The 14,447-nt window shown below is 39.8% G+C and overlaps 1 protein-coding gene across 1 annotated transcript in view; it reads left to right on the forward strand.

Annotated features, from left to right (window-relative positions):
* Nucleotides 1-13,165, forward strand: part of LOC149320284 (vomeronasal type-2 receptor 26-like) — a 34,301-nt gene extending 21,136 nt beyond the window's left edge. Inside the window, exon 5 of the mRNA XM_089499366.1 lies at nt 12,995-13,165. Coding sequence (XP_089355492.1) covers nt 12,995-13,165 — 171 coding nt within the window. The remainder of the gene's footprint in view (nt 1-12,994) is intronic.
* The last annotated feature ends 1,282 nt before the right edge of the window (nt 13,166-14,447 follow it).

A 14,447-nucleotide genomic window follows, 5' to 3' on the forward strand; every position in this document is an offset into this window, starting at 1 on the left:
TCCGTCCTGAACTCCTTTATCTTTTAGTATTTCTGACCATGGAATCGCCCTCAATACTTCTCTAAGTTTACTGAAATCCGCTCTCCTAAAGTCTAGGATGCGTGTCTGACTCTGCCTGGCTTCTCCTCTCCATTGTATAACAAACTCCAGGAGAACATGGTCACTTCCACCTAATGATCCCACCACTTGCACCCCATTAACCAAGTCATCCTTGTTGGTTAGGATCAGGTCTAAAATAGCTGACCCCCTTGTTGCCTCTTCCACCTTTTGGACCATGAAATTGTCTTCCAGGCAAGTGAGGAATTTGCTAGACCTTGAGGATTTTGCTGAGTTTGACTTCCAGCAAATATCAGGATAGTTGAAGTCGCCCATCACTACTACATCTCTCTTATCTGACTGTGTGGTCATCTGTTCTAGAAAGGCATCATCCAATTCCTCAGTCTGACTTGGGGGTCTGTAGTAGACACCCACCATAACATCCTTGTTTCCCTCCCCTTTGATTCTTATCCAGATGCTCTATACCTGCCTCCCACTGTTGGGTCCTTGCATTATTTGTCTTGTTTCCTCTATATCAGTTTGACTATTTTCTCCAGCGTTATTTATATAGCGCTGTAGATTTGCACAGCGCTGTACATACAGACAATAAAATTGATAAAGTAAACCTGCCCATGGAGTACAATCTACGAAATAATAGCATAATACATATAAATAATACATAATAATACAGGAAAGGGTACAATAAAGTAAAGCAGGCAACAAATTAAAAACATCAAATAACAAATAATAGTCACACAATGCCTGGGAACGCTTCTCTGAACAATATAGTCTTCAACTCAGTTTTGAAACTGGTCAGAGAAGTGATGAGCCATGTTTGTGGGGGAAGGAGGTTCCAGGAGTGGGGGGCAGCGAGTGAAAAGGGGCGAATCCGAGAAGGGGCAGAGAAAATCCTGGGCTGAGACAGCAGGCCTTGACTACCAGAACGGAGGGAACAACGGAGTGGGAAGGTGAGGAGAAAAGGTCTGATAAGTAAGGAGGGGCAGCCCATGCAGAGCTTTCAACGTCGACAGCAGGAGCTTATACTGAATGCGGAAAGGGAGGGGGAGCCAGTGAAGGGTTGATAACAGAGGAGAAACATGGTCAAAGCAACAAGCGGATGTAATAAAGTGTGCAGCTGAATGCTGGACAGAAATTAAAGGACGGAGATAAGAGAGAGGAAGCCCTGCCAGAAGGAGGTTACAATAATCTAGTCGTGAAATGACCAGAGTGTGGCCCAGAGTCTTGCCAGGAGAGGCCAAAATAAATGGACAGATTTTAGTAATATTGCAGAGAAAGGATCTACAGGCCTTGGCTGTGGCCTTGATCTGGGGGATACACAACAGAGAAGAATAAAAAATGAAACCAAGACTGTGGTCTTCCTGAACCGGTCGAATAGAGATGTCGTCAGCAGAAACAGAAAAGGAGTATTGAAAGGAGGACTTACTGTAGGTGGAAAGACAAGAAGCTCCATCTTGGACATGTTGAGCTTCAAATGCCAGTGGCGCATCCACTGAGAGACAGCTGTAAGACAAGATGAAACTTGCTCTTCAAGCCCCATAGAAAGGTCAGGGGTGGAAAGATACAGCTGAGTGTCATCGGTCTAAAAATGATAGGAAAAACCAACAGATCTGAAAAGTTTTTCTAGGGACAATGTGTAAAGAGAGAACAGCAGGAGACCCAAAACAGAGCCCTGAGGAACTCAAACAGATAAGGAACAGAGGACGAGGTCTGAGACACTGCAAGAGATCTGTCTGATAAACAAGATTTAAACCAGTCAAGAGAGAGTCTGAGAAGCCGAGGTCAGAAAGTATGTCAACTATTGGACTCTTCCCTGCCTCAGGCCCTGTCTCCACAGGCCAAATAATACATCCTTCCCCCATTCTCATGGTGCTGCGTCCAGACGACACAGGACCCAATCCCCAGTTCTGGTAAAACTTGTTGTTGTTGTTGTTGTTGTTGTTGTTTTACATGGATCTAGGCAGTGAACAACACCAAATCAACAATAAACGACATTGATTAAAACACATTATTTAAAATGTGCAACAGTTTAAAAGGACAAATACAACATACACATTTTAAAACAATCCACTTTTAAGATTTAACATTTGGGGGCAGCTGAAGAAAAAGTCCTCTGGCTGACGCTTGCCAACCTTGTCCTGGCTGAGTAAATGTCTTTGTCCTCCTCTTTTCCCATCAAAAGATCCTCAGCGGATCCAAGTCTCCATATTTTTTCTTACGTTAACTTTTTCTGCAAAACCTGGTTTCTATAATAATAATAATAATAATAATAATAATAATAATAATAATAATAATAAATTTTTATTTATATACCACTATTCCAAATTCCAAATTCGATCAGGTACAGATCTGTCTACAGATGTGTATAAGCTGTCAAGTTTTATTTCTAACTGAGGTCTTTTCCCTCCCAAGGTTATTCTTTATAGATGTCCCCAGGCAGTGCTTTAATACTGACAGCTCTCTACTAGACTTTATATTTATTTATTTTAGTTTAAGGGTTTCTATCCCACTTTTTCTATCAATGGGATTCATAATCACTTTTAGAAAAGCGATTAAAACCAAGCTTTTTAGCTGAGCGTACCCCAACTGATATGAATACCCCCCTGATATGAATGACTTGCCCTGTCTGTGTATGATCCCTGCCTTGTTTGTTGATGCTATTGTTACCTTATGATGTTGTATATTTTATTGTTTTTAGCTGCTTTTAATTGAATTTTTATGTAAACACTTTGTGCTTTTTTAGTCTGTAACCCCGCTTCGATCCACCGGAGAGGTGGGGAAACATAAATTATTATTATTATTATTATTATTATTATTATTATTATTATCATCTCCCCCTTTAAACCCTAATTTGTCTCTATCCAGATTTTCCAGAATTCTCTTTCTGAGTCTGTTCTGGTGTGTGTGCTTACTATCTTACAAACTTCTCAATAAAATCCATTTAGATATATTAAATTGGAGTACTTTGCATTTTTTCTCACCATTTGTTGTTGTTGTAAATTGCTCTTGAGTTGTCGCCTGTGGATGAGACATCTCTAAGACCTTCTGTCCTCCACTGCTTGCTTAGGTCCTGCAAATTCAGGCCCATGACCTCCCTGATGCATGTCTTTCCCAATGAGCCCTGCCTTCTCATGATGCGGCCAAAGTATGGCAGCTTAATTTGATCATCTTGGGCCGCAGTCATACTCATGTTTTTGTGATGAGTAGATCCAAGGGGATTTGATGATGCAATACCAAATCAAAGTTTACCCACTGCGTTTAGCCCGGCCAAATCTCTCTGACGCAATTTAATCCTGTTGAAGTTCACATTACCATTTGTACTGATTTAAAATGGAGCCGCAATTTTGATTGTTCTCCGTTTTTTTCTTTTTAAATCTGCTATGTATTTATTCTTTTTTGCTGTTTATTTGTCATGTTATTTGATTGCCATTGTTATTTGCTATGTATTTTCTTTACTGTTATAAGCCACCCTGATTCCCTGTGATTGGGTGGGATATAAATAAATTGTCATTATTATTATTATTATTATTATTATTAAATGTCAATGAAATGATGCGCATCTATGTCACACTGGGTGGCATTTTCCTGATCTAGAAACCCTCTTGCCAAGAAACCCCTGGGATAGCTTCTCTTTGCAGGAATTCCCTCTGTCAGCCCCGGAGGATGGGAATGGCAAGCTCCTCTGAAGAACCTTTGGTTGTTGTTGTTGTTGTTGTTGTTGTTAATGGTATTTATACCCAGCTTTTCAGCCCTAAAGATTCTCAGAGTGGCTTACAGATAGTTATTCAGACAGTTCTTCAGACCCCTAACCCCCACTCCCACTGATGGGGTCTTTTTAACAATGTCAATTAAATCATGCGCCCCTTTGTCATACTGATGATGCAAGTATTTAAAGGTACTGTCTACAGATATGTATAAGCTGTCAAGTTTTATTTTTATTTTCTTTAAAAACGTACCCCGTCTAATGGGATGTTCCCAGGAGAACCCCTTCCCTGGCTATGGCTTTGGCTGGCAAAGAGCAAAGGGGTGGGCATGACCTTGCGCATTAACCCTTCCTGTGCTCCGAATTAAATCAACAGCAAGTTCCAGTTCTTTTGAAAAGACACGCTAAAACCCCCAGTTCAGAGTTATGGGGGATTTGTGTTGGCTCCCCAGAATTTGGGTTGGGAATAACCGGTGCAAGTCTGAACTACCCCATTTTAAACCATTGCTGCTTTTCCTAGACATATAGTGGTTAATAATCTAATGTTGGTCTCTTCCCCAGCTTTCTACTTCTCTCATGTCACAATACCCAAATTTAGGAGAGTTTTATCTTTAGCTCGATTTAATGCTCTGCCAACAGCAATGCTAGAAGGAAGATATAGGAAAACACCTTATCAATCTCTTGGATAACCGAAAACCAAATGTTCTTCACAAGGTGGCAAAATGTTGCTATATTGTATGTAAATTACGCTCCCAAATGGTTGTTGACGGAAGCTGGAATGTTTACAGCTGATCTGAAATTGTATCTGAAACTGTACAGACAATTTTTAATAACTGTACGTTGTAATTGTTATATTGTCAGTTTTTGTATTGGTCAATGGCCAAATAAAATTTTACTTACTACTGATAGGAAGAAAATCAGCTCATTTGTCATGTGGTCCTGGAGAAGACTTCTGCAAATATCATGGTCTGGTAAAAAGGCAAATGAATGAGTCCTAGAGCAAATCAAGCCTGAACTCTCCCTAAACATTCTATGCTTTACCTACATACATTACATACCTTACAATCGTTTCATACCTTACATACTAAAACCACTTCCTATTGGTGCTGGGTTGTTATTACATCTTTATTTTCTTTCTATTTTCTAAAATAATATCCATTTTCTATTATCTGATCATTGACACGAGATCCACGTTAAGACAATATGTAGACGGATCTTGTCACACCTTTGAGATTAACTGAAAGAAAGATGTTGGCAGCATGAACTTTCATAGACTTTTTTTTGTGTGTATATATCTTTATTAAATTTTCACAAATTATTATATATACAAGTCAACAAAGTTTCCAATACAATCATTACAATAAATCAATTGAGTTACAACATGGATGTTCTTGTTGTTCTTTCTTCCTGTCTTCTTGTCTTTTTTTTGCTTCTTAAACCAAAATTAGTGCAATCTTGCTTTAAAATTACGCATTCCCTTAAGTCATAATAGTAAGAGAAAGTAATTCCGCAATTATTACCCTATTCTATTCCTTTGGGGGGAAAAACCCTATATATATAGAGTACATAGAGAAATTACTCAAAATTCCCCCTGGGCTGCGTAAAAAAATAACGTTCCCCATTACCCTTTCATGCCAGTAACCTTGTTTTGTTATATATATATTTTCATTTCCTGGTTAGGCATATCTTTAAATTTCTTACTGTAATCATAGAATTTTTCCCATCAAGACCCCATCTGTTTTCAGAAACAACATTAGCTGATCCCATTCTTTTTTCAGTTTTCTTTCCCTTTATCCTCCAGTCTGCAAGATAAGATGTCCATTTGCCTAATATCAATCAACTTGCTTAACCATTCATCAATTTGTATTTTATTACTCTCTTTCCAATGTTTAGCAATTATTATTCTTGCAATAGTGATCATATATAGCAAAACTTTCCAAATTCTATTTTCGTCCTGTGTTTTCAAAAAGGATGTCATATTCAGCAAATAGATCTCCGGACTTTTTTTATATTTAACATTGAAGGTCTGCTGTATTATATCATGAACTTCACTCCAAAATATTTTTACCTTCTCACATTTCCACCGCATGTGGATTAGTGTTCCCTTTTCACTCTTACAATTCCAACAAGTGCCATTTTCAAGTTTTAACATTTTCTTCAGTCTAGCCGGAGTGTAGTACCATCTAGTGTTAATCTTTATTGAGTTCTCTTTCAGGTCTAAGCATCTAGTAAAGTTATTTGTTTTTCCCCATGAATTTTCCCATGCTTGCAATGGAATTTCTCTTCCCAGATCCCTAGCCCAGTCAATCATATATTGTTTCACGGGTTCCCTCTCTAGATCCCTTTCCCTTAATAAATTATAATATTTTGAAATCTTTTTATCTTCATTTTCCATTAGTAGCTTATCCAGCTCTGATGCTTTTGCCTCAATCCCGACTGACTTTATGTCTTCCTTGAATCTTTTAGCTATTTGAAAATAAGTGTACCAATTTAAATCTTTACCCTCTTCAATTAATTCCTCCCTTGATTTTATTATTACTCCCTGCCTTACATCTTTTTTTATTAAGTTCGAGTATCTTATCCAATTCTCCAAAATGTCCCACCTGTTTGCAAACGCCTCTTGAGTTGAAACCCATCCCGGGATTTTAAAGTAGAATTTATTTTTGATTTTCTTCCAGGTTTCTATCAATGCCCTTCTAATCGGGTTGTTATGGAAGTCCTGATGTATTCTGTCCTTGTTGTACCACATATAACCGTGCCAACCAAATCGCAGATTGGCACCTTCCAGATTTAACGTACCCTTATCCTTTAATCTAACCCAGTCCTCCAGCCATGATAAGATACAAGCCTGTCTATATAATCTGATATCTGGCATTGCGCAGCCACCACTTTCCTTTCTTTCTTTTAAATGTGTCCACTTAATCCTGGCTTTCCCACCTTTCCATATAAACTTTTTAATTTCCTTATTCCATTGTTCTATTATTTTATTATTAATAATAATCGGTAAGCTTGAAAAGAGGAATATTAATTTAGGTAAAACGGACATTTTTATTGCATTTATTCTACCCAATATGGATAGGTTCAGTTTTGTCCATCTTTCCAAATCTTTCTTTATATTGTTCCAGGTTGGCTTATAATTATTGTCAAATAAATTCATATTATTATTTGAAATAGTTATTCCTAAATGCTCAACTTTATACTGTATTTCACAACCTGTTTTCCCTCTTAGTACTTCTTTTTCATCATTGCTCATATTCTTAGTTATAATTATTGATTTTCCTTTGTTTATTTTGAAACCTGATAATTTTCCAAATAGATTTAATTCGATGTTTTCTGTTGGATTTTCTAGTATTAAAACTAAATCGTCCGCGTAAGCTTGGACTTTCAGCTCTTCACCTTTTATTCTTATACCTTTTATTTTCGGATTTTCTCTAATATTATTTAATAGGAATTCCAGTATTATTATAAATAATAATGGGGATAGTGGGCAACCCTGCCTTGTTCCCCTTTTATATTAAATTCCCTTGTCCGTTCGCCATTAATTATTAACTGTGCGGTCTGGTTTTTATATATTTCTTCCACGTTTTTAACAAAAGTATTCCCCATATCCATCCGTTTAATCAAATTAAACATAAAGTCCCAGCTAACGCTGTCAAACGCTTTTTCGGCGTCCAAAAAAAAAAGCGCCGCCTTTTTCTCATTATGGGTGTTATAATAATCTAAAACATTTATTATATTCCTTATATTATTTTTGATTTTTATTCCCGGCAAAAAGCCATTTTGATCTTTCTTGATTATTTCATTCAGAACTTTTTTTAGTCTGTTTGCCATAATGGCTGCGAATATTTTATAATCGTTATTCATTAAAGAGATTGGTCTGTAATTGTTTAATAGTAACGCATCCTTGCCCTCCTTTGGGATCAAAGAAATCATTGTCTTCCCCCAAGAGTCAGGCTTACCATCCTCCGAAACTCGATTGAATACTTCTTTCAGGGGGGTCTGTAATTCATTTTCAAAGATGTTATAATATTTTGCCGTCAGGCCATCCACTCCAGGGGCTTTAGCATTTTTAAGCCTTCCTATAGCTTCCCCAATCTCTTCCAATGTTATTTCCATATTCAGTTTTTCTTTTTGCTCCGGCTTTAATTTCATTTCATTACGATCTAGTAATTTCGCCATTTGCTCCCCTCCGATTAAATTTCCTTTTTCCTCAAATAGGTTTTCAAAATAAGTCACAAAAGAGCTTTTTATTTTATTAGCGTCCGTGATTACCCTATCGTTTTGTTTAATTTTAGTTATAATCTTTTTTGTTTTCTCTTTTCTTAACCTGTTTGCCATCCATTTACTAATTTTATTTGCGCTTTCAAAATGGTCCTGTTTCAATCTTTCAAGATTTGCTGCTACTTCTTTCATTATTTTCCCCTCAAGCTGTCCCTTTAATAGTCTTATTTCGTTTTCCAAGTTTTTGCTGTTCTTTACCTGTTGTTCCTGCTCTTTTTTCCTGAGTTCTGTCCTAATCCACTCTTCCTTTTGTCTATCCTCTCTTCTAATTTGCGCTAACCTTTGTATAAATAGACCCCTTGTAAATGCTTTACTTGCATCCCAGACCATCTTGATTTTATTTCCTTTTCCACTATTTTCTTCAAAAAAAACCTTTAATTCCTTCCTAATCTTAGTAACAAAGGCTTCATCCTCTAGAATGTCCTCATTCAACCTCCAACCTTTATTAAGAGTTCTGTATATATTTAATTCTAACTCAATCATGTTGTGATCCGAGAGCAGCCTCGGCCAAATCTCCATTTTTTTACTCTTAATTACTATTTGTTTAGACACCATCATTAAATCTATTCTGGAGTATGATTTATGGACCTCTGAGTAGAATGTGTATCCTTCCCTGTCCTCATTTTGGTGAGTCCACATATCCGTCAAATTAAATTCCTCTATTAATTCAAAGAAGCTCCTAGGGAGCTTTCCCAAAAATTTTGGTGTTTTTTTCTTTTGAGATTTCCTATCCTTAGTTGGGTTTAAAACCCCATTAAAGTCTCCCATTAGAATCAAGTTGTCCTTTACAAATTCCCTTATATTCTCATTTAATTTTTTATAGAATTGCTGTTTCTTTTCCAGTGGTCCATACACGTCACATACCAGATAACTAATATTATCTATTATAATTTCTACACATATCCATCTGCCATCATTATCTTTCCCAATCAATTTTGCTTCATACTTTTTGTTCACAAATATGGCTACGCCTCTCTTCCTTTTATTTATTGTAGCACAGAAAAGATTACCAATTGCATTGTTACGTAAATATTTTATATCTCCATCCTTCATCTTTATTTCTTGTAAACATAACACATCAAAGAACTTTCATAGACTTAAGTCTGCTTCCTCAGGTGTATTTGGACCAAGTCTATGAAAGCTCTTGCTGCCAACATCTTTTTTTCAGTTAGACTCAACGGTGCTACAAGATCTCTCTACATACTGAGTCTGCTCTAACACAGCTATACCTTTGAATTCTTTTCTTGTCCTTCTAGCTTCACCATTTCTTAAGAAAGCCCCAGTTTCACAATATGTCCAGGAAAGATGGAGTGTATTTGGATGAGAATGGAGAATTGGCAGTCAACTTGGCCCTTGCGAATTGGCTGTGGCTTACCAATGGGTCCGTCCTTGCAGCAACATTTGGACATTTCAAAAGGCAGGGATCTGCAGACTACATGCTCACCATTGACCAGGATGCCATTGTCTGGCCTAAGTGGCTCAATCAGGTGGGTCAAGCATTGAGGAACATGGAAGAAGAGATATGCCTTCTTTTAGACAGCAATCAGTGCTATATAATCCCACAATTTGGGTTGCAAAATGGTCAGTATGGAGAGCACACATGACGTAGTGGTTTCAGCATTGGAGAGGATGCTGGAGATCAAGGTTCCAATCATGGCCTCCTGTAGGAAAACAGGAGCAGAGTAAGCATCCAAGCAGGGCTTGAAAACTATGAGGGTGGAAAGATTGGATGGGGCGCCAAATGCTGGAGACCTCTTCCAGAGAAAGGAACATGTAGTCATAAATGAGAGTAGCATGTGCTTAATTCATTCACTAAACCACTGGAAAAATATAGTTAATGGTTTATGAATTATAAAAGTAACTCTCATCACCTCAGTCCCCCTTCCATTGTATCCTTCATCCAAGATGTAATAAGTCACTCTGAAATTAAACTGGCCCATCCTGGGATTAGAAGTCCAACTGGAACACCTTCTATAGATAGTTTACTTCTCATGCCCTTTGCTTGATGCTCCTTGTCTTTCTGTGTAGACTCTGCTCACATCAAAGTGTGTTGAAAGTTGTCGGCCTGGATACACCAAGGTGGTTCAAGAAGGAAAACCGGTTGCCTGCTATGGTTGTGCTTTGTGTGCAGAAGGGACCTTCTCCTCCCAGGAAGATAGGTGACAACAGAAGGAAGATTGACAACAAGAACTTGTCTTAACTTGGCTCTCCCATCCATAATGAATGAATCAGGGCCAATGTGAGGGCAGGTAACAACAACAAACTTCGCAGTTTGGGAGTACTCCTGGACTCATCCCCACAGTTATCATTTCAAGTAGATGAGATGGCCAGGAGTGCTTGGTACCAGCTTCGGCTTATATGCCAACTGCATCCCTGTCTGGACCAAAAGTACCTTGAAACTGTAGTACACGCACTGGTAACCTCTCGCTTAGATTTCTGCAATGCGCTCTACATGGGGCTACCTTTGTACCAAGTTCAGAAGCTCCAACTAGTTCAAAATGCAGCAACCAGAGTGGTCACTGGAACCTCAAGGTCAGACCACATAATACCTGTACCAAAATCTTTACACTGGCTGCCAATTAGCTTCCGGGCCCAATACAAAGTGTTGGTTATTACCTTTAAAGCACTACATGGCTTGGGCCCGAGTTACTTGAGGGAATGCCTCTCCCGACATAATCCGCCCCGCACCCTCAGGACATCTGGGAAGAACTTGCTTGAGCATCCCAAGGTGAGGTTAACATCTGCTCACCAAAGAGCATTCTCAGCTATGGCCCCAACGCTTTGGAATAATCTTCCAGAAGAGTTCTACCCTGGATGCCTTCAAAAAGGCGTTGAAAACTTACCTCTTCCAGCAAGCATACCCCCCTGATCTTTTATAGACCTCAGAAATATACTACCTCCCGATCAGGAGTCTACCTCAGGTTGTCAATCAGATTTTATATTGTATTAACTGTTTTTAGATAGCATATGGTTTATATTGTGATTTTAAATAATTGTTATTGGAATTATTGTTGATTGCATAATTTAACTGTAATCTCGCTTCGATCCGTCAGGAGAGGCAGGACAATATAAATAAAACTTATTATTATTATTATGATCATCAACAACAACAGTGGACCAAAAAAACCTCACCAATTGCTCCAGATCTTCCTAGAAGATCCGGAGACCTCCGTTCTTTTGCTGGGTGGCTGTATGAAAGCCTTCTCGCAGTGCTGGTTCTTCAACCACTGGCCAGAGTCACTGTTCTTGAGGTCAGAATGAGGTACCCGGCCATGTGACCGAGGCTCACCACTTCATTCTGACCACAGAAGGAAGCAACTCTCACCCGCAGCCACAGTGCCAGGTGCCACAGCAAAGGATGCATGTGAACAGCTGCCCTGTCAGGAAATGACATTGGTGTGGCCACTAGGGGGAGCTGTTGTGCAGATAATTTACAGCTCCAGAGGCAGCTAATGTGTCAGCATTCAAACAGTTCCATCATCGGAATGTTGATGCAACTGTCAACTATCAGTTCTCAACTGTCATTGAGGGAGAGAGAGACAGTTGGTGCCTCGGAGTGGGCTGTGTCTGTTACTGAGAGACAATTGGTGCCTGAGAGTAGGCTGTGTTTGTTACTGAGAGGCAGTGAGATGGTTGTGTGTTAACGTGGCTGCCTCATAGGTTGTGTTGTTATTGTTGGTTGGTGTAAATAGTGTGTATTAGAGACAGATGTCCAATACACGGTGTATATCAATGTTGTAAATTCTGCAAAGGAAGATTAAAGCCCTCGTTTAGAGTGAAGACTTGTAAGAGTCATTATTAGTTGAAGACATCTTCACAGATTCCTTCTTCTTGGCGTCCGGTTGACGTGGTTGAACTCTGCAGGTGGTCGTGGTGGACACTGCACGTCATTTCCATAGGTCCCAACAAGGGTTATGGGCGCAGCACATGAGCTACAACATGCCCAACATCATTCTGGAGGGTAATGCAGAGAGATCAGGGCAGCACCAGATCCAGGATGCTATCAATGGCATCCGAAGTAGTCTAGCCCATGAGACACCACGAAAGATACATTACTTATGTGGAAATCTCTTTCATTACAGATGCAGATTAATGCCCCAAATGTCTAGAAGACCAGCATCCAAACAAGGACCATGATCACTGCATCCCCAAAGACATAACTTTCCTGTCCTACACAGAACCTCTAGGGAACATCCTGGTTTCCTTTGTCCTCTTCTTCTCCTCAATAAACCTCTTTGTGTTGGGGGTTTTCATTAAATTCCGAGAAACTCTGCTGGTCAAAGCCAACAACCGGAATCTCTCCTACATTCTCCTTGTCTCCCTCCTTCTTTCCTTCTTGTCTTCATTCCTCTTCATTGGAAAACCAAGCAACATTACTTGCCTCCTCCAACAAACAGGCTTCAGCATCATCTTCTCCATCGCAATCTCATCTGTGTTGGCTAAAACCATCACTGTGGTGCTGGCCTTCCTGGCCACTAAGCCTGGGAGCAGGGCAAGGAGATGGCTAGGAAAGACTCTGGCCAACAGCATTGTTTTATGAATGAATGAATGAATGAATGAATGAATGAATCTTTATTTGTATACCGCTATTCCCATGATCACAGCTGTTTACAACAGTAATAAAAACATACCGAAACTACAAATCCAATAAAAAGAAATCCCCCCCACATTAAACAATACAGTACAGCAATAAAAATATCCATCATTCAATCACAGTTAAAAACAGTTAAACACCAAAACACCAATTACATCCAATATAATACAGCAACACAAGGGGAGAAGAATGGAATTAGGGAACATGGGGGAAAGCGTGACGAAAGAGGTGAGTCTTTAGATTTTTCCTGAAAGACTCCAGGGACGGGGCTGAGCGGAGCCTGTTCTTCCATCCAAGCTGTCATCTGCACTATCTGGCTCAGCATCTCTCTCCCCTTCCCTGACTCTGACTTAAACTCCCAGCCTGGAGAGATCCTCCTGAAGTGCAATCAAGGGTCGGTGGCAATGTTCTACCTTTCCCTTGGCTACCTGGGCTTCCTGGCTGCCTTCTGCTTCACTGTGGCTTTCCTGGCTAGGAAGCTGCCTGGGGCCTTCAACAAAGCCAAGCTGATCACCTTCAGCATGCTGGAGTGACTGGGTCTCCTTTGTGCCCACCTACATTGGGACCAAGGGAAAGTACATGGTGGGCGTCCAGGTCTTCTCCATCTTGGCCTCCAGCGCTGGGCTCCTGGGATGCATCTTCCTCCCAAAGTGCTACATTATTTTACTCAGGCCTGACCTGAACACGAAAGAAGGTCTAACAAAAAATGAAGACAGCACCTAATCCCATTCTTTCCACTTATTACAGAACCAACCTGTGATGTTTGCTAGAAGTTAAGACTTGTCCCCTTCAATGGAGTATTTTGCACGGAATATTCCATTAGACTGATTCCAACCATGCAATTCCTTATGTCCTTACTTTTGTCTTATGTACCTTCTGAACATTTCTGAATGGTTTTGGACTGAAAATATTAGCATTCCTCTCCAGTAACAATGCTATCTAGATCGTGGATGGGATTTGTTTGTCAACAAACAGGCTACATTTTGTCTGCCCTTTCTCTCTGTACCAATCTGCCTTTAAGGTCCACATGGTTGGTGAAGAGCATCTCTGTGGAGATCCATGATGTATGGTAGAGTTGGGCATTGTGTTGATCTCAGGATGTTGCTGAATTGCAACTCCCAATATGCTTCACCGTTGCCTATGCTGGCTAGGGCTGAGTAGCATTTCAGTTCATGGTTATTTGGAGGGCCATGTGATTCTTCTTTGGGATCTATGGCACAGTTTCCTGAAGTACAGACAGGTATTTCTGTAATGTGGTTTAAAGAGCTTTTGTATTGTACTTAATAGAAAAGGTTTCTTATTATACAGCACCCTGTATATGAAAGCCCTGTTTAAGTATTTGAAGGGATGTCATATTGAGGAGGGAGCAAGCTTCTTTTCTGCTGCTGCAGAGAACAGGACCTGGAACAATGGATGTAAGCTCCAGGAAAATAGATTCCACCTCAACATTAGGAGCATTTTCCTGACAGTAAGGGCTGTCCAACAGTGGAACACACTCCTTCCTTGGAGTGTAATGGAGTCTCCTTGCTTGGAGGTCTTTAAACAGAGGCTGGATGTCAGGGATGCTTTGATTGTGATTTCCTGCATGGCCCTTGTGGTCTCTTCCAACTCTATGATTCTATGTGAAGTTGAAGGCTTTCATGGCCGGCATCCATGGGTTTTTGTGGGGGTTTTGGGCTTTGTGGCCATGTTCTAGAAGATTTTCTTCCTGACGTTTCTCCACCATCTGTGGCTGGCATCTTCAGAGAATGCTTTGCCTGGAAAAATTGGGTGTATATATCTTGTGTGAGCCTGGGAATGCAGGAGTGATTTGCA

The sequence above is a fragment of the Sceloporus occidentalis genome, unplaced genomic scaffold (genome assembly GCF_023333645.1).
Source record: "Sceloporus occidentalis isolate IW3139 unplaced genomic scaffold, rSceOcc1.0.p SCAF_1, whole genome shotgun sequence".
Taxonomy (NCBI): domain Eukaryota; kingdom Metazoa; phylum Chordata; class Lepidosauria; order Squamata; family Phrynosomatidae; genus Sceloporus; species Sceloporus occidentalis.